The sequence below is a fragment of the Encephalitozoon hellem genome, chromosome VIII (assembly GCF_000277815.2).
Source record: "Encephalitozoon hellem ATCC 50504 chromosome VIII, complete sequence".
NCBI classification, from domain to species: Eukaryota; Fungi; Microsporidia; family Unikaryonidae; genus Encephalitozoon; species Encephalitozoon hellem.
Genome location: NC_018475.1, coordinates 1 through 17,522, shown reverse-complemented (window position 1 = coordinate 17,522; position 17,522 = coordinate 1). Strand labels below are relative to the sequence as shown.

The 17,522-nt window shown below is 40.1% G+C and overlaps 16 protein-coding genes and 1 non-coding gene across 17 annotated transcripts; 10 read left to right on the top strand and 7 right to left on the bottom strand.

The window, feature by feature from the left end:
- Positions 1-109: 109 nt before the first annotated feature.
- On the bottom strand, positions 110-1,228 carry EHEL_080160 (GTP-binding protein; the record flags this gene model as incomplete). Its single annotated transcript, XM_003887653.1, has 1 exon — positions 110-1,228. The coding sequence occupies one exon, from the start codon at positions 1,226-1,228 to the stop codon at positions 110-112; it is 1,119 nt and encodes a 372-aa protein (XP_003887702.1).
- Positions 1,229-1,313: 85 nt separating this feature from the next.
- On the bottom strand, positions 1,314-2,111 carry EHEL_080150 (cyclin-dependent protein kinase; the record flags this gene model as incomplete). The annotated part of the gene is made up of 1 exon (XM_003887652.1): positions 1,314-2,111. One exon carries the CDS (start codon positions 2,109-2,111, stop codon positions 1,314-1,316), a length of 798 nt encoding a protein of 265 aa, XP_003887701.1.
- Positions 2,112-2,217: 106 nt separating this feature from the next.
- EHEL_080140 lies at positions 2,218-2,289 on the top strand. Its single transcript has one exon. It is a non-coding gene; the product is annotated as a tRNA-Glu (tRNA).
- A 76-nt stretch (positions 2,290-2,365) lies between these two features.
- On the bottom strand, positions 2,366-5,230 carry EHEL_080130 (uncharacterized protein; the record flags this gene model as incomplete). Its single annotated transcript, XM_003887651.1, has 1 exon — positions 2,366-5,230. The coding sequence occupies one exon, from the start codon at positions 5,228-5,230 to the stop codon at positions 2,366-2,368; it is 2,865 nt and encodes a 954-aa protein (XP_003887700.1).
- A 151-nt stretch (positions 5,231-5,381) lies between these two features.
- EHEL_080120 (uncharacterized protein) lies at positions 5,382-6,068 on the bottom strand (the record flags this gene model as incomplete). The annotated part of the gene is made up of 1 exon (XM_003887650.1): positions 5,382-6,068. One exon carries the CDS (start codon positions 6,066-6,068, stop codon positions 5,382-5,384), a length of 687 nt encoding a protein of 228 aa, XP_003887699.1.
- Positions 6,069-6,178: 110 nt separating this feature from the next.
- Positions 6,179-7,396, top strand: EHEL_080110 (uncharacterized protein; the record flags this gene model as incomplete). The annotated part of the gene is made up of 1 exon (XM_003887649.1): positions 6,179-7,396. One exon carries the CDS (start codon positions 6,179-6,181, stop codon positions 7,394-7,396), a length of 1,218 nt encoding a protein of 405 aa, XP_003887698.1.
- Positions 7,397-7,559: 163 nt separating this feature from the next.
- Positions 7,560-8,360, top strand: EHEL_080100 (uncharacterized protein; the record flags this gene model as incomplete). Its single annotated transcript, XM_003887648.1, has 1 exon — positions 7,560-8,360. The coding sequence occupies one exon, from the start codon at positions 7,560-7,562 to the stop codon at positions 8,358-8,360; it is 801 nt and encodes a 266-aa protein (XP_003887697.1).
- Positions 8,361-8,426: 66 nt separating this feature from the next.
- Positions 8,427-9,827, bottom strand: EHEL_080090 (uncharacterized protein; the record flags this gene model as incomplete). The annotated part of the gene is made up of 1 exon (XM_003887647.1): positions 8,427-9,827. The coding sequence occupies one exon, from the start codon at positions 9,825-9,827 to the stop codon at positions 8,427-8,429; it is 1,401 nt and encodes a 466-aa protein (XP_003887696.1).
- Positions 9,828-9,949: 122 nt separating this feature from the next.
- Positions 9,950-10,552, bottom strand: EHEL_080080 (EF-Hand Ca2+-binding protein; the record flags this gene model as incomplete). The annotated part of the gene is made up of 1 exon (XM_003887646.1): positions 9,950-10,552. The coding sequence occupies one exon, from the start codon at positions 10,550-10,552 to the stop codon at positions 9,950-9,952; it is 603 nt and encodes a 200-aa protein (XP_003887695.1).
- Positions 10,553-10,716: 164 nt separating this feature from the next.
- EHEL_080070 (clathrin adaptor complex small subunit) lies at positions 10,717-11,013 on the top strand (the record flags this gene model as incomplete). Its single annotated transcript, XM_003887645.1, has 1 exon — positions 10,717-11,013. One exon carries the CDS (start codon positions 10,717-10,719, stop codon positions 11,011-11,013), a length of 297 nt encoding a protein of 98 aa, XP_003887694.1.
- Positions 11,014-11,080: 67 nt separating this feature from the next.
- EHEL_080065 (uncharacterized protein) lies at positions 11,081-11,260 on the bottom strand (the record flags this gene model as incomplete). The annotated part of the gene is made up of 1 exon (XM_059743530.1): positions 11,081-11,260. One exon carries the CDS (start codon positions 11,258-11,260, stop codon positions 11,081-11,083), a length of 180 nt encoding a protein of 59 aa, XP_059599513.1.
- A 180-nt stretch (positions 11,261-11,440) lies between these two features.
- Positions 11,441-12,118, top strand: EHEL_080060 (uncharacterized protein; the record flags this gene model as incomplete). Its single annotated transcript, XM_003887644.1, has 1 exon — positions 11,441-12,118. One exon carries the CDS (start codon positions 11,441-11,443, stop codon positions 12,116-12,118), a length of 678 nt encoding a protein of 225 aa, XP_003887693.1.
- Positions 12,119-12,148: 30 nt separating this feature from the next.
- EHEL_080050 (putative small nuclear ribonucleoprotein) lies at positions 12,149-12,370 on the top strand (the record flags this gene model as incomplete). The annotated part of the gene is made up of 1 exon (XM_003887643.1): positions 12,149-12,370. One exon carries the CDS (start codon positions 12,149-12,151, stop codon positions 12,368-12,370), a length of 222 nt encoding a protein of 73 aa, XP_003887692.1.
- A 78-nt stretch (positions 12,371-12,448) lies between these two features.
- Positions 12,449-13,072, top strand: EHEL_080040 (uncharacterized protein; the record flags this gene model as incomplete). The annotated part of the gene is made up of 1 exon (XM_003887642.1): positions 12,449-13,072. The coding sequence occupies one exon, from the start codon at positions 12,449-12,451 to the stop codon at positions 13,070-13,072; it is 624 nt and encodes a 207-aa protein (XP_003887691.1).
- Positions 13,073-13,164: 92 nt separating this feature from the next.
- On the top strand, positions 13,165-14,451 carry EHEL_080030 (uncharacterized protein; the record flags this gene model as incomplete). Its single annotated transcript, XM_003887641.1, has 1 exon — positions 13,165-14,451. One exon carries the CDS (start codon positions 13,165-13,167, stop codon positions 14,449-14,451), a length of 1,287 nt encoding a protein of 428 aa, XP_003887690.1.
- Positions 14,452-14,672: 221 nt separating this feature from the next.
- EHEL_080020 (ABCG White-like ABC transporter) lies at positions 14,673-16,631 on the top strand (the record flags this gene model as incomplete). The annotated part of the gene is made up of 1 exon (XM_003887640.1): positions 14,673-16,631. One exon carries the CDS (start codon positions 14,673-14,675, stop codon positions 16,629-16,631), a length of 1,959 nt encoding a protein of 652 aa, XP_003887689.1.
- Positions 16,632-16,676: 45 nt separating this feature from the next.
- EHEL_080010 (uncharacterized protein) lies at positions 16,677-17,264 on the top strand (the record flags this gene model as incomplete). The annotated part of the gene is made up of 1 exon (XM_003887639.1): positions 16,677-17,264. One exon carries the CDS (start codon positions 16,677-16,679, stop codon positions 17,262-17,264), a length of 588 nt encoding a protein of 195 aa, XP_003887688.1.
- Between the last annotated feature and the right edge of the window lie 258 nt (positions 17,265-17,522).

Here is a 17,522-nt window from a genome sequence, read left to right as displayed (position 1 = left end):
TTTCCGAAGGCGGGATTCCTTTCTGTTAGCTTTAGGTTAAGAGCTTAATAAAGTATATATAAGTTTGAAGGTTTTAATGTTTGGGAAAATAATCACTGTGTGCAAACCCTCAAGGAGCTATTTCTTTCTCATACCAATCGAACATGGCCCTTGGAGTGTCCTCATCTGTCCTGTCGTAAGGAATTTTTCCAGATACAAAGTCCTTGACTATCGTCTTAAGGCATCTACTTGCTTCCCATCCCTTAGTCATGGACATCAGGTTCATATAGTTGGTGCTCCTCGAATATCTTGAGTCGTTATAGAACCCTTTCAATGAGTAGAATTTACAAAGCTTGCCGATCCCAATGAACTCTACAATGTATTCGGCGCTCCCGCTCAAATCAAGCAACTGGTCAACGTTCAGAATCCCATGAAGTATTAGGTCGATCTTGTTATGTCTTGGAAAAACCAATCCAGGGCAATCGAGCAAGCGTGGCCCTCCGTCGATATGTATCGTCTGTATGTGCCTGGTCTTCCCGGGTGTTTGGCTGACCCGGACACGTTTACTGCTCACTATGGAGTTGATTGTGCTACTCTTTCCAACATTTGGATATCCCACAAATCCAACTACTTTTCCTTTATACTCCAAAATAAACTTCAACAGATTGTTTTTCTCTAGCGCCGAGTAGTAAAAACACCTGTACTCTTTTATCTCTGTTCTATTTGAAGACAGATCAGCCTTATTAATGAGAACAACATGCTCTTTTTCTGGATAAAGTTTGCGGATATCGTCATTGAGAAAGAATTTTGGATTTCTAGCGTCAACAATTTGTATTATGACATCACTTCTCTCGCAAGTAATCCATAGCTGTCTCCATATCTCTATGTTTCTCTCGAACACTCCGCATCTTTGCCGCCCCTTCCATAAATCAAAAATCTTGCTTTCAACATCTTTGAACAGCTCTTTCTCTATCTTGTCATATGGAACACGGGGAGGTATTGTCTTTGAAAGCTCAAGTGATGGGATAAGCCCCTCCACAGCAATATCTACATCACTCTGCTCTTCAGACTCCTCCAGGACTCTCGCCGGTTTCCCTCCAGATATCTTCTTATTCCTTATAGCCAGCTCCTCAGATAACTTCTCTACTCCCCCATACTCTGTAGCAGAGCCCCTCTGCACACGGGGCTTGATTTTCTGCTTCATCCCAAACCTCCTTTCAATTATCAGCTTTCCCCATTCTATCTTCATTATCTAGGGATTTGAAAACCGTTGTTTGATATCAAAATTCAATTCTAGCAGTCTTTTCTTTCTGATCCTGATCTGGCAGCAGCCCTCACTGGGCCCCATATTCGTTCTCAAGAATCTCTACTATTTCGTCTGCACTAATCCTCTGGTTGTAATTGAAGTCGAGGCATCTTAGCATGATCTCCATCAAAAACTTTGGTGCAGTCAAGTTTTTCTCAATCACATTCTTAAGAGACCTTCGTGTTCCTGCCTTTCTTCTGATTAGAGTCAGTTGGTTCTCTTTGCTTTCTCCTGGAAAAAGAGGCTCGAGCGTTATCATCTCGTAGATTATACATCCCAAACTCCATATATCTACGTAAAACTTGTAGCTTGTGCTTCCCATGAGTAGTTCGGGGGATCTGTACCAAAGAGTGACCACCTCACTGGAGTAGGGTGGAACCCTTATCTCAAGGCTTCTTGACAATCCAAAGTCTGCTATCTTAAGCACTCCATCGCTCGTGACAAGGATATTCTGAGGCTTGAGGTCTCTATGAACAACATTCATTCTATGTAGGTAATGCACCCCACATATCAATTGATTGATGAGCTCCATTACATTCATTCCTGTGTTCATCTCGATGTACTTTTTTAGCTCATAGTCTATGAATGGAAACACCATAGTCAGTAATGTGTCTGTGTGGATTGTAGACACCAAGCTTATAACATTTCTATGATTGAGCTTCTTCAGGATTGATATTTCTCTGAGTGCAGTTCCAGGCATTCCCTCTCTCTCATTGAGCTTTATCCTTTTCAAGGCAACCTTTTCCTTTGTCTCTGTATCTATTGCCTCATACACCTCGCCATATGTTCCCGACCCTATTACACTGCCCAGAATGTATCGTGTCATTTCTGTTTATAGGCTCTGAATAGAGAAAGTTTTCATAAGTGTTTCAAGTGTTGAACACGCTATGCGGCAGCTGTATCAGTGAAGGTCTCTGCGGGTGAGCATGGCATCCTTGTTGGTCCAGTGGTTAGGATAGCTGCCTCTCACGCAGCAGGCTCGGGTTCGATTCCCGGACGAGGAATGTCCTTTTTCCCCTAAAAAACAAAGTTAAAAAAACTCAAGTCGTAGTACGAATACTAATTATCTTGCTTTAATCACTAATGGTAGACCATCTGTAGAAGAGTGTATACACTGGGCATCCATAGGTCTGCTCTGTTTTCTCCTGTCTCGGTGCATTCAAGAATTATCTCCCTAATCCTCTGCTTCATTCCATCGCTGTCCTCATCATTTTTGATTTCATTGTTTATCCGGTCGATTCCCTTCAGAATTAGAGGACTAAAAGTATCTTTTGCAACGCTATTGTATATGGAAAGCCTTTTTGTAACCTCTTTGAGCTTATTCCTAACTATTAGATTTGCCTTGGCTGATGCCCTTTCTATCAGTTTCTTAGTGATGTCTTCGAAAGTGACAAGTATCTCTTCTGGATTCAGGCTGTCCATTGTCTTCTGAGGACTGTTGTCTAGAACTTGAGGAGTTGTCTGTATATCCTCTCTTACTTGGGGCCCTGCAGTTGGAATGGTAGTCTTCTGCTGTTGGTCCTGAGGAGTGAGTAGGGGGCTAGAAGACATCCCCGGTCTAGGTATGTATGGCTTTGATGTGGTTGCTTGAGATGAGCCTCCATGCGACCCACGAGACATCATGCCGTATGTTGAGACTGGTGTTGCACTGCTAGAAAGGCTTGAAATGTCCGGCATCGAACTATATGTTTTCGAAGAGCTGAGTTTTGGCCCCGAGCTATATGCAGGCGTGTTAGGCACAGTTCTATATCCTGGCCTAGGAATGTACATCTTTTGCTGGCTTTCCTGATGAATAGAGGAGTGAGACAATCTCGAAGATCCTAAACTAGGGCTAACTGGCTTTGGGATTTGCTGATGAATCATAGATGATGGCGGTGACTGCACCGTACTTTTATGAGCGAAGCTGCTATTTACACCGGGAATACTTGGCTTGCTTAGAGGCCTGGGCGATCTAGAATTACTTTCGTTCTGTTCAGAAAGTGATGGGGGCCTTGATATAACACCATTAGGCTTGATAGATGGTGTTGGATGTTTTCCTATGATGCTGGAATTCTGGTGTCTCTGTGGCTCCAAAGTTGGGGATCTCTTAGGGACTTCCAACGGCTTGGACCTATTCTGGATATCCCTGATAGCAGGAGATCCCAGCTTGTTAACAGAAACCACGTTGCTGCTTGCTTTTCCAAGATAAATATTGATACCTAAATCTTCGTATTTGATCCTAACAGGAATTTCTCCACGGGCCGATGAATACCAAAAATACTCAGAAATCATAGGACTCTTGTAAAAGCCACCCATCGACTCTAAATCTACTATCATCCCCTTGTACTCCTGGAAGAAGTCTCGCACACCATAAACACTTGTGGGTGTTTGATACATTGACTCTTTTAGCTTGAAATACTTTTCCAGATTATTAGTCATGGCATATACAAGAAGCTTCTCCTTGTCGCCAAGCCTATTAGATAACTCCATAGCGTTTGAAAAAAACTCTTCATCGGACAGTGGAGAAAAACTTATTATCGAAAGAAGAGCTAGCCATTGAGAAATGGATATCTTTTCTAATAGATGCGTATACGTTGATGTAATCTGTGCAGTGGACAAAAGGATCAGTGGATCATCGGAATCAAAGGGCAGGGACCCATTTCCCTTAGCCAAAGCCAGAAATTGAAAAAAAGGTATCGTTTTGCTGCTTTTCGTAGACTCAGAATAGGCGTCCTCAAGATCTCCTTTCATTAGAGCCAGCGTTAAAGGATCATTGAGATCGAGCCTCTGCCCCAAGTCCATATTGGACATCTTTTCGCTTAGTCTCTCTGCTGTATCAGAATTCTCGGAGTTTTCTTTTCCTATGGCCTCACCCAACAGAAGCTCTCCTAACCCCTTTCTATCGATGTTGTAGCTTCCATCCGGATAGAGAAGCTTTTTGATCTTCCCAATAAATGCATCTTCCTCGATATCTTTCATTCCCTCATACTCAATCTCGTACATATCTTTTCCAATGACATTATTTCCAACTATGCATCCAGGATTCACTGGTAGAATGTCAGTTGTTATCCGAGGCAGAATTTCCGTAGTTCCTCCAACATATGAGAGTGTCATCAGTGGATCCCTTTTTGAAAAGCTTACTTCAAATATGCCATCAACTGCGATCGAGTCAACAACCTTGTTGTCTCCTATTTCTATTATATCGATCTGGTCCTTGGAAGATGCGGCTATGTGGCCCTTATCTATCACAGATAGTTTTATCAATCCATTTCCATGCTCCCCTATTTGTGATGTGCTATCCGAGCTGAGATTAAAGCATTGAAGCCCTTTCAGGTTTGTTGCAGCCAAAATTGATGTTGATCCATTTGGATGCCACATCACGTCAGATACAAACTTTATTTCATCCCCCCCGAGGGTCATCGCTACATTCTTAGCTCTGATGTCCAAAATAAGTATCTTTCCGTCATCTGTGCCAGCACACAAAATTCTGGACACTTTCTTGTTCCACGACAGGCAGGTTATATTCGAGGTAAGTGGAATGTCGCTTGTATACTGGCTATCAAGTTTGTTCAGGTTCCAAAATATAATCTTTCCATTGGAAGACCCCGCTGCAAGAACTCCCTTTGATGAGTTAAAATCTAGCCCCAGCACATCCCCTTCAAGAACACTGCAGCTAGATAGAAGCTCGAAGGAGGCATTTTTCTCAGGTGATGGTGCATATAGCGTCACCTTTCCGTCTTCGTTTCCTGTTGCTAGGATTTCCCCATCATTCCAGTTACACCACTTGAGCTTGTAGAATTTGTTGTCTGTTTGCAAGGAAGGATATTGAATTCCCAGGCTATAGTCATACAGAAACAACTCGGAGGTCAGGGAAAATGATGTGTCAAATAGCTTGCTTTTCGTTCCCATAGCCATAAATGGCTTCTCTTCAGAAAATGCAGTCAGACATCTTTTGTTGAATTTCATTTAGGGGTTTTCCAAACATATTTTACATAAAGAGATTTAGCTTATCATAACAATTTAATACCACAGATCTAAGGATGCTTTAGTAAGTCATAGGTTCTCTGGGTCTTTACGGGATATCTGGACGAAAACGTAGGATACATAAGGCACTCATTCAGGTTCGATTGCCGATTGAATTGTGGATGGCTGCTACAAAAAAAGAAGCTCTGGCTCCATTGCCTAGGAGAACAAAGTTGATCGATGAATTTGAAGAGCCATAGTTTATGAGCATTTTGATAAATAAATCGGAAACTTCAAATACGCTCTTCAGGTTTCCTCCGATGACCTCCACACAAAAATCAGTGTGGAAAGCCAATGGAAACCTCATTCTAGTCTCTTCGCTACATATTTCTCCCGTGTTGTTGGCAACCCTAAGAGTCGCCAGATTATCTCCAATCTCTTTAAGGGCCAACCCCATGACATTCGAGTTAATTTCTCCTGTACAGTCTATCTTAAAATCAATTGTGAAGAGTGCAGACTGGCTATGGAACACCCTTCTCCTCAAAGCGTATTTATCAAATACGTATTCGAATACCACAACATATTCGTTTGTAGTGATCTTCAGCTGCCTCATTTTCTTGATGTAAAATTTCTGTATCGGAATGAGTGCACATCCATTCTTCAGGCTTAAGCTTGTAAAAAAAGACTTTTCCAAGCTGAGATTAAGCACAAGGGCCCTATCAGGCGTAATCATTTGGAGAGTTATTTCATTTGTGGTGTCTATCAAGATTGTGGACCCTCCAACTGCTTGCAGCACTCTATCGACTATGAATGCGTTTTGGGACGATATCACGCAGTCCATGGGAAGGGAGACGCCTAGGCATTTATCATGGACATGATTCTGCTTTCTCATGAACAAATGGTGGTGACGAGGTATTGGCCTCAAAACTAGGACCCTGACAAATATTTTGAATGGCTGAAAAAGAAATAATTCCAATCAGTTTTGTAGAGGAGAGAGCAAAGGAGATCCAGCTCATCGAGACGGCCATTGAAAGCAACAGAAAGAAGTCGATGATGTTTCAAAGACTACCTTTCTACTTAAGACGGAGGCTCAGGAGCCATGAAAAACGCATAAAGAAGAAAAAGCATATGAGAAAAAAAGACCGCCATGGGTTGAGAACACATGTATGGTATGCAAAAAGATTTGAGATGATGAAGGTGTGGAATACATCTATTCCCCTAAGAAGAAGGATTAAAAGCAGCAAGTTTATCTACAAGTCCCAGAGAACCAGGGGATTTGTTTTTGACGAGTCCTATAAGGATGTTGTTGTATACGTTAGGCCAAACACAGAGATTCTTGGAATAAACTTCAGTCTTGAAAATGTCGTACAAAGAATTAGACATGGGAATATAGTTTTTGAAGCAATTGTCAGCGAGAAGTTCTTGACTATCATCACGCCTGATCTTGAGGAGGTGGAGTCAATTGTATCTTTGGAGAAACATAGTAGAATTGAATGCTGTTTATCACTGATACAGACAGATGGGCTGTTCCTTGATGAAATTGATGACGCAAAAAGATTTGCTAAGATTCTGTCGTACAAGAAAGGAGGAGGTATTGACGAAATCATACTTCATGAGTGCGGCGGAGCCATATTTGTGAAAAGTCATTCGGGATCAGAGTCTGGAAAGGTACTTCTTAGGAGAAACATGGTTATGAGTTTCTGGCAGGATGTTGTGAATGCAGGGATTATTCCGGTATGTGTTGAGGAGCTCCAAAGGCTTGCGCTTGAAGGCGATTATATGGTTTACCCGTTTGATTACGCGACGTCTAAGCTCTACAAGGATTTTGAACAATCGTACATGGAACCTATCAAAAGTAAGTATGAGAGGACACCAAAATCGAAGAAAATGGAGATTGACATTGGTTTTATGTACATATACACAGACGTTCCGGCTGTATTTGCCTCTTTTGAGCTTGAGAAGGGACATGCCGATAGATGTGCGTTTATTCTTAATGAAAATGACTGCATAGTTGGACGTGTTATCAGAGGAGGATTTTGTTTCACAAAAGGATTGTGCAAAGGACTGTGCTATGTTCTCTGCGATGTTCAAGAAGGAGATGAGTTTTATTCCCGAAACCTTAATTCATCTTCTTTTAACCAGATAAAGATAACAAAGGTTTTTAGATGATCACGTCTAAATTTTTAGAGGCAGTGGGCAGAGTGACTCATTCTGTGATTTAGACGAGTTTTCTTCTTAGAACCCCATGCATTACAGGGGAAGGGCGAAAAGATCTTCCATGACAGTATTAAACCTAAATGCAATCATATAATCTGAGCACTTTCTATCCCTTATGTTTGGAGAGGAACTGAAGGGAAAGATATTTGTATATGATCCTAAAAACAACTTAGTTGCATATTCCAATCAGGTTAAAAGTGATATAAAGGTTATATATGTTGGAGGTTTGGGATCTCGCTTATCGATCTGTCTGCCTACCATCATGCTGAATGAATACTGTCTTGAGAATGGATATGAGCTCATAATTCCCGAAATGAGGTCCTATCCTAATTATGGGCTCTTCACAATTGATGATGACGTAGAGGACTTGGAAAGCCTAATTCATCAGATTAAAGGAGACATAGTTTTGATTGGAAATTCGACTGGATGCCAGGATATCATTCATTACTTAAACAAGACGAAGGATAAGAGGGTCAAGCTGGCTGTACTTCTTGGGGCTGTAAGCGATGTCGAATTCGAGGAGAACGAGAATAAGGATCTTCCTAAGATATTGGAATGGGCGAGAGAAATGATAAAGAGAAAAGAGGAAGATGTGGCAATTAAGTATTGTGGTACGGGTTCATACCTAACGCCAAGAAGGATTTTGGATATCTTTTCTAGATATGGAAAGGAAGACATGTTTTCCAGCTACCTGGAAGACGAGTTTTACACAGGGCTTAATAAAGGTGGCACAAGGCTTCTCTTTGTGGTGTCTGGAAAAGATGAGTATTCGATAACAGACATTGAAGCTAAGCTAAGGCTGGTTGGAAATTCTCGGGTTGAGAAAATACCGGAGGGAACACATGTTTTATCACGCACTGAAGATGTCGAGACGTTCCTAAGACTTTTCTCAGAAGAGGTCAAAAAAGTGGTATGAACGAGAATGCAAAATCTCTGAGGGGGTGACAATAACACAACTAAAATTTATTTCTAAAAGAATTTGTTATCTGCTACAAACCAAATCTCCAATGTTGTTTACAAGAATGTCCACCATCTCGTTAGTGAGATAGAGCGGCGAATTCAAGTCTATGGAACACAAGAGAAGCCTTGCTTCTCTTAATAGATGATCTGCAGTATAACGATTAATATTAATTCCATCTACAGTTATTTCGAGCATTAAAAGAATAATAAGGCATAAGGATCTATGCAGTTTAGGCCTGGTATAATCTCCAAATATCCCAGAAAGTACTGGAATCATTTTTTCTGCCCTAGTTTTCTCGAAGTTAAAAATAATAAATATTAATGCATCGAATGTTGCACTCTCCTCTCTATTGTCAAACTGACTGATTATCCCAAAAGCTCTCTCAATCAGATCGCCTGTAGGAATGCTCTGTTCTCTCAAGCTCTTCATTGTATATATCTTGTATGAGTCTAATCTTGAAGCATCAAAGTCATTCCAGAAGAGAAGGTAGTCAACCAATAGATAGATTTCATTTCGCCTTCTAACAAGAGATTCCTTTGGAAGCTCCTCTTCTATTTTATCGAATATGGGAGTTTCGAGAAGCTTTTCTGTATATGACCTATTATCTTTTATAATAAGATACAAGAGACTCCATCTCTTGGACTTAAGAACAAGTGCAAGATCGATTTTTTCATAGACAGAAGATTGAAGCTTTCTACAATCGGTATTCTTAAGATCTATCAAGGAAGAGAGAACATCAAACACCTCTCCTGGATGTTTGTCTATGAATTTGAGAATAAAGTCCCATTTTAGCTCGTCGAAATAATTTTGGTTGAACGGGCAGTCTCTGAGTAGTAACACCAAGGTAGACATTGCGTCCTTAGAAAAGCCATCCTGAAGTACTTTTAAAAGATTCTCGAATATCCCCATAAATGTAAGCTCTCTTTTAAAGTTCTGATCCTGCTCAACAAGCCTGGGGATCAGCCCCATCTTCTTTTCCTTAATCATCTGGGCACAATGGTAAGCCATACCTGGGATCCCTATAGCCTTGAGTGGGAAGAGCTCTGAAGCACTCAGAACGCAAAGCAGGTCATATATTTCTCCTTCCTTCTTCTCGTTCTTAATACAATCGCATAATATCCTCAAAGTTTCAGGATTCTTCACAATGATGTCAATAAATTCCATCCTGTGGGTGCAGCCGAGAATATTGTTGAGTATGTCAAGGTGAATGGATACATCCTCCATCTTTTCCATCGAATAGATCACATCTTGGAGTGCATGCACGCCTACCTCGACAGGATACACTCCTGACATTTCTAAAACCTTACTAAGCGCATCAGCCTGATCTTCATAGTATATCGATCCAGATAGTCTGTTTGAAAGAAGGATCAGCTCCTCTTCCACCCTCAAGGGCTTGGGCTCTGTATGTTTCTTGAAAAACATTTTGGTGTGGGCTTTCAAATTCTCTATTTATGTGTATGAGTTTAGGCTGCCCGTTGATAGGCAGAAGTTGTAATACCACAGGTTTTATTGGAAAAATCGATGGGTGCCGGGGTCTCCCCGACTCATTCTCCGTCTTTGTAGGTCGATGGCCATAATACCTGCATGAATCCCACCTGCTTACGCCGCTTTAGATTCTTCGAGAAGTCAATGATCATGTTCTTATCGATAAGCGGGTCACTTTCATAAAATTTGCTAAAATCAGATATGTCCAAGTATCCTTTTCCTCCTTCGTCATAAATGTTTAAGAGATTTTCGATTTCTTCTGTTTTTCCATCCTGACCCATCATCTTGTTAACTCTGATAAGGACATTTCTACAAAGCCTACCATCTCCGTTCAAGTCGAAGATATCAAATAGGTATCTTATCCTGCTTTTCTTGCTGGCCTTCTCGGAAAAAATCCCCAGGAACTCGAGAAAATGGGGAAATGTCATTTTTTCGTAATCTGTCATCTTCTCAATACTCTTCATTATTAGATGACTGAAAGGATTTGATTGGAACTCAGGGATATTGTTCAGCTCGTTATATGTGAGGTATCCACGAGACTCTTTATCTAGAAACTGGAATCTCTCGTACAAGTGCTCTATCTCTCTTTCGTCGAAAAAGGTGGTGTTTTTTAGCTCCTCTATTTCCTCTTCACAAAGCATTGTGCTACTTAGAAGCCCCATTGAGGGTGAGGTGGGGATCCTCGTCATCAATGTTTCATACCGGTTAGAAAAATAATGATGTTTACCATCTCATGATAAAGAAGATCTACGGATTTAGTCTGAACGGAGAAACAAGGCTAAAAAGAACATACGAGGCCACTCTCTCCGATGAGGAAATAAGATCGATGGTGATCGCTCAGGAGGAGAGGAACATTATCGATGGAAGCGAGACCATCGTCTTCAATAGGTTTGGAAATCTATTCATAGCCTTTGTTGTGGAGGATGAAAACGAGATGTATGTGCTTTCTTTGATAAACAATCTCATGTCGATCTATGATAGGTTCTTTACCAAGGTCTGTGAGTTGCATTTCATATACAATTTCAAGGAAACACACATAATTTTGGACAACTACATAGTGAATGGAAAATGCATTGAAAATGATCCATTTGAGGTGATAAAGCATGCATATTATATAAAGTAGACATATGAGTAACCGAGGCTCTAAATAAAATGGACTTTGATCGAATTTAATCTTTTGGTCATTGTTTTTATAGGTTTTCCTTGTCCTCATAGCTCAGTTCCTGCATCTTCTTGAGAAAGATCCCGATCCGCCCATTGGAGCTGCGCAGGGCTGATCTTAACGGTGTCATCACCTTTTTCTTCGTCGCAGGCGAGTCGAATACCTTAGGCTTTTCTTGTTTTGAAGTCTTTTTTTCCATTTTCTCCATTCGGGGCTTATGCAAGGTTATTTATAATACCTATGGTGAACACTTACAGTGCCTATTGTAAACCTAAGGCCATTGGATACTAAAACAAAGCATTTATCTGGTATTGGTAAGATTGTGTTTACTTCTATGGCACAGAAGGATGATTTCCGAAGAACTATAGAAACATGCCGAAGAAAGCCCATGAGCTTTACAGTATTGTATCCAGACGAAGAGAGATGGAAGATCATAAAAAAAGCTGCATTGGAGAGCGTGATGAGAGGCAGCACATTGGATGAAGAACTAGCACTTTTGCCAATCGATCCAGAAGCCCAGAAGGATTATCTCAGAGTGAGAAAAAGCTATTTGAGAGTTGTGAGCCAGATTGAGAAGGGAGAGGTGTATGACTTCTACAAGTATCGCAGGAGATTCAGGAGAAGATCTCATTCGCTGTCTGAATTCAATAGATTTAAAGTCGTCGGGATTTTGAAAGAAAGCGGAGCTTGTTATGTATTTGAAGATGGATACTATAAAGAAGTAAGGAATAGCATTGGCTACAAGAGGTGCCCGTTTTGTAATGAATACATTGCTGATGAGAAGATAAATGATCACTTAAAAGCAAGATCATGCAACTCAGAGATACAAGGGGAGGAAGGAAGCCATGTAACAGTGATATTCGACAAAGGGATTAAAACAGAGTATGAAAGCTTAGTGATAGATTGCTCAAATGTTAGGATGCTCAAGAAAATCATCTACGATAGAACAGGGATATCTGTAAGCAAGCAGGATGTTTATAGAGGGGATACACTCCTGAAGAACAGTGATGCTCTAGGCGGAGAGACAGTTACAGTAAAGCAGAAGAAAAGGACGCAAAGAAAATGATGGATAATTTAACAGTGCGATACCCTTCGAATGGAATTGCCAGCCTTAGAGATCCTCAAAAAGAACAGAAGCAAGAGTGTTAGAATTATTACTCTCAACAACAAAACATATCGAGGAGTGCTGGAAAACTTTGACATGCATGTAAATACGCATCTAAAGGATAGTTATCTCCAGGCTGATGGAGAGGAGGAAATATATATAGGTGAGGTGCTGATAAATGGAGGAACGATCGCATGCTTTGACATTATGTGACTTATTCCATGAACGGAGTCTTGATGTGAATAAAATTGATTTTCTGTTGAAGAGCAATTTTGGTGCCTACCCATTCATATGGGAAGCATCAGGCTATCTCCCTTACTTCACAGCACTCTCATGTTTATGAGGAAGTTCTCCTCGAAAATAACTGTCTCAAAAACAAGCATATGTTCGAGGTCGATTCTAGTTGAGATGCCGGAGTTTTGCGATTGCTGTTTTACAGTTGGGATCAAGGATTTTGTGGCGATGTTGAGTCAAACTCAGAAGTTTACTTTGGAGGATAAAACACTAAAATATAACTATGAAGCCAGCATAGGAGGAGATCTGATTAGGGTGGAAAAGAGAGTGAAAGTGTATGATGAGACTTACAATATTGCAGGAGGTGTTCCATTACTCAGCATTGTAGCAAACGGGTTCAAGGCTCTAAGCTCCGACGAGATTGAAATAAAAGCCGAGAAGACTGGAAGACTTGTATTAGAGTCTTTTGGGGTTATTAGAACAAAGTCTGAATACATAGGACTTAGGGTTCCTGAGCATAAGGCTGATTTAGTGACTGTGAGGGTTAGAGGAAAAGATCTAAGGGTTCTGGAGGAATTTAAAGGAGACATTGTTTTCTCCTTTCTAGATTCTCACATACTAGCATATTCATTAGGAGACGATTTCACTGTTATAGTGCAAATAGGTATTCTCAGTGCATGAGTATTAGGATCCGAAATAAATTATCTTCATATATTACAGATCTATTATCAATTTTCAGGAACGGGATTTGTTTGTTGTTTTTTGCTCCCCTCATGCACAACATTGAGTATTTGCTGAAATATCTATTAGACAGTACAACCTTGAAAATAGAAAGGCTAGAGGAAATTGCGAACCCGCAGCAAACAGCAGCATTTGAGAAGAGATTTGGAGATACAAAGAGAATAAGGGCATTCTGTACCGAGATAGGCCCCACGACTTACTTTCCTGTTTTCGGTGTTCCACTATCTCAGGATTCCATCACCCACAAGGTTAAACTCTGCTCTGTTGCTGTTGGAGAGTCGATTTATGTATCGAAAGAATATGTCAAGCAGATGAATCCTCCTGGGCACTACAACTCTTTCATTACCAGCGACCCTGGATATCATGTGGGGTTCCTATCTGACTCACAGACAGACATAAGGAATTATTGGTATGCCATCAAGGACCCAAGCAAAATTCTGCCTCTTTTTGAAATAACCTTTGAATACGATGCAGAGCTAGAGATGAGGTCGAAGGGAAGCTTTATATGTGATAGATGCCGTGTGAACCAATCGACATCCTTCTGCCCTGCAGAAAGGGCAAGTTTTTGTAGTGACTGTGATGAAGAGGTGCACAATGACCATTTTCTCAAAAGACATGTAAGATATTACTTCAATGAAGTTGGAAAGAAAAAGTTTATTTACTGTGCTAGCCACATGGACACGATGGTAGATTACTTCTGTGAAGAGTGCTTTATTCCGGTCTGTACCAAGTGTAAGATAAGTGGAAACCATTCTGAACTTCCAAATGGATCTCATAGTCTCTTGAATTATGTAGAGGCCTGTGACAAACTTCAGGAGCTCTTAAAGGCAGGGGAATTGCGATTGGTCGAGGAGGAGAAAAAACTTAAGGAAAGTATAGGTGACTTCAGGAAAAATGTTGAGGCCTTCCAGAGCAATATCAGCGATGTTCGAAATAAGATTGAAAGCGAGTATAGAAATGCTATGAATGAGCTACATGCATTTGAAAAAAAGGAGTTTCAGATCATAAACACCCACTATATTTCATATCTTATTAAGCTGGCTGAAATTGAAAGAATGAGAGAATACCCTTCTGGCCTTGAGCCTTCGCAGCTTCTTAGAACCTTCAAGAGTGTCACCATGCAGAGGGAGTCACTGGGTGAAAGTAGCGAGGATGGGGTTTTTAAGCCTGTAGAAATATCGTTGAAGGGGCGGCTCACTCTTAAGGACGAGGAAAACTACACTACAAGAAAAGGATACTTTCCAAGGATGGAGAAGAGTACGCAGCTTTATGTGGAAACAAGAGGAATCAATGTCAATTCGCACGGGAAAAGCAAATAAGCCCTGATGTCTTCTGAATTTGGGCATTTAGGAGCTTCAATGGACCTTCTCCTTTGAGTCTTGAACCAAAAATATCTAATTAAAGTATCTTAGTAAAGGAGAGTATTATATTGGCAAAGCAAAGTGTTTATTCGCTTCCCTCGCAAACGATAAGGAATGTGCAACACCACAAGGATGGTTGGTCACTTGTGTCTTTTCAAGGCAAAGAATGGCAAAAGGGTATGGCAAGCCGGGTACTAAGATTTGAAAATGTATTTTTGAAAGTGCCTAATAAGAATAAAAACCTCAACCAGAAGTATGTGGATCTTATTTCCGGAATTTCTGGCGAAATAGTTTCTGGAAGGCTGACTGCTGTAATGGGAGGGAGTGGAAGTAGTAAAACTTCCTTCCTTAATCTCCTAATGGGCAACGTAGACAGCGATGCGTTGACGTCTGGGATAGTTACTTTCGATGGGAAGCAAAGGAAGGTATACAAATGGCTTGAAACAACTTCCTACCTAGAGCAATTCGATACCTTTACCTCGGGGCTCACAGTAGAAGAATCTATAAGATACTCACTTATCTTCAGAGGAAGAGAGATAAAAGACTCCAACATCCCATCAATAATAGATGATATAATCAGGGATCTAGGGCTGGAAAGATTGAGAGGGACATTGATTTCGTCTATTTCCGGAGGAGAAAGAAGAAGGGTCATGCTTGCTGTAGAGCTTGTGATAGACCCTGATGTGATATTCCTTGACGAGCCAACAAGCGGATTAGATTCGCGCCTGGCTCTAGACACCGTCCGAATACTAAAAAAGTATGCAGAAACTAAAAACAAGATCGTCTTGATGACTGTGCATCAGCCAGGAAATTCGATGTTTAAGTTGTTCGATGACATGATATTTCTAGATAGAGGAAAGATAGTCTATGCAGGGCCCACTTCAGGGATAGACGATTTTCTTGCTTCTATTGGGATGCAAAGGCCATTGAATATTTCCATTGCAGAGTATTTGTTTGAACTAGAAATAAGAAACATAAAGCCTCAAGACTTACGCTCACCGGAGAGCACAAAGAAAGCAATGGAGTGGTATGGCGAAGCTACTCTTGAAAAAAACACACAACGCTTCGCTATCTCTTCAGTCTCATGGAGGCATGTCTGGCATCTATTCGTCAGGCAGCTGAAAATAGATTACAGAAATAAGGTCATGAGAAATGTATTTTTATTCAAAATGGGAATGGCAACATTGTTATTCTTTTTTTTATGTGACAAGGTGAAGTACTCCGTCTTTCAGTTCATTAACAGAATATCGCCAGAGTACTCGACACCAGGTGAAAAATATCTTTATGACCTGCAAATCTTTCTGGAAAAAAATTATGGAGACCTGCAAATATTGTACAACGACGTCTTGGACTTCTTTGCCTATAGCATGCTGCCATTTGTCACATGCTTTTCTATATTTAATGACTCGACCTTCCTGGATAACAGTACACTTCTTCGAAAAGAATCATTCAGGTGTGACTATAGCCAAATATCTCTTTTGATTTCAACGTTGGTATATGAGTGTGTATTCTCGATAATAAGATCATCCTATTTCTGCCTTCTCCTAGGTATAACTCAGCTTAGGGATGTGTTGACTGCAAGAGCAGTTCTGATGTTTCTTATCACACCTCTAGGAATGGTTGTTTTCATGACAATGGTAAAGGCTTTTTCAAAAGACAACTATACATTGAACATAGCCAGAGTAGCAGCATTCATACTTACAACATTCTTAAGGCCTCTTTGGTTGAGTATGGAGCTAGAAGATCTAAGAGATAGATATTGGTTTATGAAATACTTATATCCAACATCATATGCTCTGTTTCTTTGCCCATTTCTACTTTTAGACGCACTTTTCTATGTTACTCTTGGTGGAAGAAGCTCTATATCGCCTGGATTTATTTCTTTTCTGAGCCAGATCAACGGATTCCAAGTAAATCAAGAGGATATCCCTCTAAAGGATTCCCTCAACTATACAATCACATTTCTAAATAGATGCTACCTCTCTGACGGATTCTTGATGGTTTTGACGGTATTCTCGTTTCTTACTACACTCATCTTGTCTGCATTATTTCTCGTTTTTAAGTTTAGCCCAAACGTGAGGTTGACAGTCAGCACTAAGAGTCTGGACGTGAAGTTAGATGAAATAATAGTCGATTAATAAATTATATTGAGTTAACTAATTTGTTCTAATCGCCCTACTTCAATGGGAAAGCTATTCAAGAAGTTCAGAATAGAAAAGGCTAATGAAAGAAAAAAGGCCAAAGAAAAGCCAAAAATAAAGAAAACACAAGAAATAAAAAGTCATGTAAAGGAGCGCTCAGAAATAGAAAAAATATTTTGCTGCCTTGATGTTTCATACAGAAGGAAAACAGGATATAGAAAAATCATTGCCCTAGAAGAAGCAGAGCTAGAGAGAAACATATTTCTTATATCAGAAAAAGTACTGGAAGTGGTAGTAACCTTTGAAACCGTAGATAGCTTATTTTACTCTGTATTGAAGAGAATGGTATGTCTCAAGAATAGCATTTCGATACACACCCTTCTTATAGACTATTTTCTTGGGTCCATTCTTTGTGGAGTTAATTATGAGAAGTTTGGAAACTTTCTTCTTAAACATTTGCCACAGCTTCTATCAGACAACAAAACCAGGATTCTTCAAATCATTCCTAATGGCGAGCTAAAGGAAAACATATCTAGGCTTAGATCAAAAAGTAAATATCCCACCATCAAATATCAACAGAAATTCACAATATTGAGAAGTGAAGTAATAACGAGCACAAATAAGTACTAATTTGAACGCTAAAATGATTTTTAAATTATCCAAGTCAATTTACAAATTAAATAATATAAACACTTTGAACAACCTACTCATCTACATTATATAAAGACAATTACAAATACGCTTGGACAATGCCATCCGTATAAAGACAATTGTTTGTTTTATACCTGTTCATAAAAGTTTGCTTAAGTTTCCTATCCCCTTGTTCTTGGCAAAGGCAACAATTAAGGCAAACATGGGAATATTTATTGCAAGTGATATAATGAAGAG